The 6,161-nt window shown below is 42.5% G+C and overlaps 1 protein-coding gene across 2 annotated transcripts in view; it reads right to left on the bottom strand.

Annotated features, from left to right (window-relative positions):
- Nucleotides 1-3,187, bottom strand: part of LOC118380686 (progestin and adipoQ receptor family member 3-like) — a 22,287-nt gene extending 19,100 nt beyond the window's left edge. Inside the window, exons 1-3 of one of the 2 annotated variants that reach the window (XM_052479685.1) lie at nt 2,943-3,187; nt 674-906; nt 95-257 (exon numbers count right to left, since the gene is read on the bottom strand). In XM_052479685.1, the coding sequence (XP_052335645.1) occupies nt 95-257; nt 674-861 (351 nt within the window). In that variant the 5' untranslated portion in view covers nt 862-906; nt 2,943-3,187. The remainder of the gene's footprint in view (nt 1-94; nt 258-673; nt 907-2,942) is intronic. The other variant, XM_052479687.1, reaches the window with a different exon arrangement.
- Nucleotides 3,188-6,161: the final 2,974 nt, after the last annotated feature.

Genomic DNA, 6,161 nt, shown 5'->3' with positions numbered 1-6,161 from the left:
TAGTAATATCACCCCACTGGGTAGGGTACAGTAATATCACCCCACCGGGTATGGTACAGTAATATCACCCCACCGGGTATGGTATAGTACCCACCTGGAAGCAGAAGAGTCCTATGGAATAGATGACATAGTCCTCCCGGGAGGCCCTGGTGGCAGGCAGCACAGACGCCATGTCGTAGATCCCTAGCGTGAAGAACAACAGGAAGCCCAGCAGGTGGCTCCAGATATTCACGGTCTCATTGGACAGGATGAACAGACTACAGGAAGTAAAAACGGATATTCGCCATCTCATTTAGAGAGGAACAGACTACAGGAAGTAAACACAGATATACGCCGTCTCATTGGGCAGGATGAACAGATGACAGGAAGTGACACATGGTATAAGTGTTAGGCCTAGGTCGGATCTGTCTGAAAAAATGTACAAGCTGTCAAATTCTTGATTCCTCCGTCCTCGTTTCCTCAATTTTACCCTCTTTCTCATTGGAGGAGAGGCTCCAAGATCTCTCTACTTGGAGCCTCTCCTCCAATGAGAGAGAGAGAGAGAGAGGTGAGGAATGGAAGAATCAAGGACAAGAGGAATCAAGGATTTGACAGCTAAATGTGGCCCAGATCTGTATACTGCACAGTGCAAGTTCCATGCATCTGTTATTTAGTTGTGCATGTTAAAACTCACCTTTTGATGCATAGCCTGGAGGGCAGGTAGGCTCTGTAGCCATCTGTGATGTAAGGGTTATCCCTCAGGAACACTGGGATCTGTTCGTATGTGTACAGCCTTATCCCTCTGGGGACCAGCACGGGCCAGTACTGGTATCTCCCCCCCAGCTCGATGTAGTGGGCACTCTTCATCAGCTTCTGAGGCATGGTGAAACTACAGGAACAGTGTCACCGCTGTATCACAGTCATCTGCTGGGGGGACGACAGAGAGAGAGAGAGACAGACACAGAGAGAGAGGAAGAGACAGAAAGAGATACAGAGAGAGAGAGACACTGAGAGAGAGGAAGAGACAGAGACAGAGATATTTTAAGTCAGAAATCAGTCAGGTATTTAGACAACTAGTCCTAGTTAGTAGTTTGGAATTGAAGAGAGAGATACAGTGCCTTCATACCACTTCATTTTCCACTTGTTGTTTGGTTACAGCCTGAATTTAAAAATTCATCAATTTTAGATTGTGTCACTGGCCTACACTCAATACCCCATAATGTCAATGTGGAATTTTGTTTTTAGACATTTTGACCAAATTAATATCTTGAGTCAATGAGTATTCAACCCATTTGTTATGGCAAGCCTAAATAAGTTCAGGAGTAACATGATTTTTTAATGACTACCTCATCTCTGTACCCAACACACACAATTATCTGTAAGGTCCCTCAGTCGAGCAGTGAATTTCAAACACAGATACAACCACAAAGACCAGGGAGGTTTTCCAATGCCTCGCAAAGAAGGGCACCTATTGCTAAAAAAAAAACAGTCATTGAATATCACTTTGAGCACAGTGAAGTTATTAATTACATTTTGAATGGTGTATCAATACAGCCAGTCACTACAAAGATACAGGCGTCCTTCCTAACTTAGTTGCTGGAGAGGAAGGAAACTGTTCAGGAATTTCACCATGAGGCCAATGTTGAGTTTAAAACATTTACAGAGTTTAATAGCTGTGACAGGAGAAAACAGAGGATGAATCAACAACACAATACTAACCTAAATTACAGTGAAAAGAAGGAAGCCTGTACAGAATATTTTTGTCACAAAAATACAAATATTTCAAAACATGCATCCTGTTTGCAATAAGAAACTGAAGTAAAACTGGAAAAATGTGGCAAAGAAATTAACTTTCTGTCCTGAATACAAAGCGTTATGTTTGGGGAAAATCCAACACATCACTGAGTACCACTCTTCATGTTTTTTAAGGATGGTGGTGACTGCATCATGTTATGGGTTTGCTTGTCTTCGGCTAGGACTATTAGTTTTTCAGGATAAAAAGAAAACAGGATAGAGCTAAACACAGACAACATTCTAGAGGAAAACCTGGTTCAGTCTGCTTTCCAACAGACACATTCACCTTTCAGCAGGACAATAACCTAAAACATAAGGCCAAATGTACACTGGAGTTGCTTAACAAGACAACATTGAATGTTCTTGAGTGGTTTAGTTACAGTTTTGACTTAAAATAAACTTGAAACTCTGAGGCGAGACTTGAAAATGGTGTCTATCAATGATCAATAACCAACTTGACAAAGTTTGAAGAACTCTTAAGAGACCCTGAAAGACAGCTGTAATCGTTGCCAAAGGTCATTCTAACTGACTCAGGGGTGTGAATACTTATGCAAATGAGATATTTATCGATTTCATTTTCAAAACATTTTCAAAAATGTCTAAAAACAAGTTTTCACTTTGTCATTATGTTGTATTGTGTGTAGACGAGTGAGAGAGAGAAAAAACATGTAATCAATGTTCAATTCAGGCTGTAACAACACAATGTGGAATAAGTCAAGGGCTATGAATACTTTCTGTCTTATCAGCTGTTGAGATCTGTTGATATGGATACGTTATTATGTTTCCCTTGTTATTCAACAGTTTAAAACATACAATGAACTAAAACACAATGAATTGAACATAACTAAAATGATAGTTAGGCCGCTAGCATGTACACCCTTGAGTATCGGCAAGACACGTCTTGCCTGACCGGCAAGTTAGTTACCTAGACTTTTACACTGATCAGTCCATTAAAAAGCAATGTGTATTGCTTCAGTTAGCGAATGATTCAACGGTGTGATGGTTTGGTACAATGTATAACGTACATCAGTTAGCTTTATAAAACAGCAAACGAGACAATAAACCGCATTTGGCAATAAGTAAGTAGCTAGCTAGGTAGCTAGCTCTGGTGCCAGCTAGCGAATTTGTTGCTCTTTAGAGCTGGCTAAATCCTTATCAAAAGAGCTTACCTTTCAGTTTGGTGTACGCGTAGTTAGAGCCATTCACACATTTCTTGTATGAATTACTGTACATTTATTTGGATCTCGTAATAGAGATAGAGAGTTGACAACAAAAGTAGACACATCAAAAACACAAACAGGTTTCCATCTTCCAAATCGTCCGTCCCTCTGACGTCATCAGCGATGGACCCAGTAAAGTTCGTTCGTTTGAGTTGCCTGAGTAAAAAAATAAAATTAAAAATAAATAAATATTTGCGCTGTAGTGCTGAAATCAGTGCAGGTTTGCGTTTGCTTTTTTTTTTTGTGGTCAGACCGCAGATACGTCATGACCTATCTTTTCACGTGATAAAACAGCTTGTAGTTATAATGTCTAATTCTCATTAAATGACTATCAATGAGCATAGAATATAATATAATCGAGCCTATCAGCCTTCAGTTATCTGAATTCAACATTCTTAGTCATTGATCAAATGTTGATTGATGATGCCAATACATATTTTTCTAGCCTACGATAATATTTGGACAAATAAACTAGAAAGAAATATGATTTTATAACCTTCGAGGTAAAGTAAGATGGCAGGCCAAGAACACAGGGAATGATAGAGGCCTCTAGTGGCCAAAAGGTTGAAATAGCATGGGCAGCTCCATTGAGGACTTCTAACATTTTAATGTATTCAACTGGGTGGGACTTCCAACTTCATTGGCTGATCCGTCCTGGTGTCCATGCTGGAGTCGTGTCCAACCCGGTCATAAGGAGGGATCAGGCAGTTGTGAAGAAGAAAATGGACTACTTCTAAATGGAGATGAACTCAATGGTGCTGCCCATGCTGTCACAGACTCTATAATGGCAGAGATACAAAGATGAGTCCTCTATCTATCTCTATGGCATACAAAAAGGCAACTCGGCATATGCTACTTTACAGTTGACATTATTTGACTTAATTTGTGGTGGTGTGAGTTCACTGAGTTTGTGATCTTTCTTTCAGACACACAGTTGTCGGCACACATTCCAATCAAGACGTTGTAATTCTCTCCAGACATTTCAGGTGTGAGCTATGGCCCTGCTGCTGTACAGTAGGACCCCTCAGGCACAGAATCACACATTGTCACCCTCCTCTCCTCCTCCTCCATCCCGTCCTTACATTACACCCAGTCAGTTAATTCCTTTGTGGGAGTGTGTGTTCTTCATTAGCACTACTAATGTACCTCTCAGCATCTCCACTTTGACGAACTGTCAACTGCTATGCCAAGATAATAATACATGCTATGTCAATGTTCAGGAAGTAAACCTAGTGCTATAATCCAACCCGGTCTCAGAGGATTTTGTATTATTCTGTATGTTAATCTGAAACAGTCCAATTAGTATGTCATATTACATTTCTTATGGCATATATTAATTTGTCCATCGCCCATTTCATATGATATGTTACAAATTACTATTCGTCTTGTATATGAATTTGCAAAATGTAGAATGTGTTATGAATTTGCAAAATGTACAATATGTTACTAATTTGCCAAACCGTATGGTATGTTTTAGTTTCTCAGATTTACATCTATTATTTTGTTACGTCTAGTCTACGAGACCAGACGGCATAAATCCTAAAATACGAAATAACCTCTGGTACACCTTGGCCTAGATGTTTCTTGCTCTCTGTAACCTGTTTAGCTAGTAATGGAACAGGAGAGGGGTCCCTTGTTTTTTTGTTTTTTGTTTTAATAGAAATGTGTTCCTTCTGGGTCTGATTGACCCTCATTTTACTCTCAAGCCCAAACCAATCATTCCCAATCCAACAGCCTGTGTCCTTCATTCCCTGTTACAGTAAGAATCTCAGTGAGGGGGGGAGACAGTCCCTGCCTTGGTGCTCGCAAAACGTTAGCTCACCTAGCACCGCTAACCGTGAGTGAGACTAGACACTGGCCCTGTTCAACCAGACTGCCAGGATGCATAGCATGGTAGCATTTCTAACAGGTCCCATCCAACCAGACTGCCAAGCTGCACAGCATGGTAGCATTTCTAACAGGTCCCATACAACCAGACTGCCAGGCTGCATGGCGGCATATTGGCGGCCCACTGGTCTCATCGGCTTTATTTATCGTGTGAATATGCCAGGAGACATCTGCTGCAGCTGCGGCTCCATCCCCCCGTGTCCACTCAGAGGAGCACGTCAGCCTCTCCTAGAAGATCCATCAGGGAGGTGACCAGTCGGTCTGCGGCGAGAACAGGTGACAGACATCCTTTTGTAGTATTTCTAACCAGAGCCCATTGGGCCGACCCATAGTGCTCTGGTCAAAAGGAGTGCACTATATGGGGTATATGGTACCATTTGAGACACATCCTGGGAGGAAACTACATTATGCCGCCTGCTGTCCAGCTGCATGTTGCTCCAATAGGATGGATGTCCTCTCAGATCGCCGTTCACCCAGCTCTGATTAACGCGATGGGAAGACAGAGGGAGGTTTCACAGCATGTTGCCTCTCCGGCCTCTCCGGCGCTGGCCCTCATGTTTAGATGTTTACTGGATCTGAGAGCTGTTGTTTTGTTGTCTGCAGTCTGCTCGCTGCTCGCTGCTGTATGTGGCTATTTTTGGGTGCAATGAGGGTACAGCTCTGCTCTGCAGCCATCTGATGTGGCCTGGCTCGTCTGTCTTTGTACTCTCTGTGTCTCTCCCTCTCTCTGTTTCTCCCTCTCTGTCTCTCCCTCTCTCTGTTTCTCCCTCTCTCTCCCTCTCTCCCTCTCTCTGTCTCTCTCCCTCTCTCTGTGTCTCTCCCTCTCTCTGTTTCTCCCTCTCTGTCTCTCCCTCTCTCTGTGTCTCTCCCTCTCTCTGTTTCTCCCTCTCTGTCTCTCTCTCTATCTTCCTTTCTCTGTTTCTCCCTCTCTCTGTCTCTCTCCCTCTCTCTGTCTCTCTCCCTCTCTCTGTGTCTCTCCCTCTCTCTGTTTCTCCCTCTCTGTCTCTCCCTTTCTCTGTTTCTTCCTCTCTCTGTCTCTCTCCCTCTCTCTGTTTCTCCCTCTCTGTCTCTCCCTCTCTCTGTCTCTCTCTGTCTCTTCCTTTCTCTGTTTCTTCCTCTCTCTGTCTCTCTCCCTCTCTCTGTCTCTCTCCCTCTCTCTGTTTCTCCCTCTCTCTTTCTCTCTATTTTCTCTTAGAAAGAAATTCACACTTGATTTGTCCGAACAAAAAAACTTAGCAATCCGTATACAAATATACAATAATTTTAATCCACATAATAATT

The sequence above is a fragment of the Oncorhynchus keta genome, chromosome 25 (genome assembly GCF_023373465.1).
Source record: "Oncorhynchus keta strain PuntledgeMale-10-30-2019 chromosome 25, Oket_V2, whole genome shotgun sequence".
Classification (NCBI taxonomy): domain Eukaryota; kingdom Metazoa; phylum Chordata; class Actinopteri; order Salmoniformes; family Salmonidae; genus Oncorhynchus; species Oncorhynchus keta.
The sequence above is the reverse complement of the archived record's forward strand: the minus strand, read 5'-3'. Positions and strand labels throughout refer to the sequence as shown.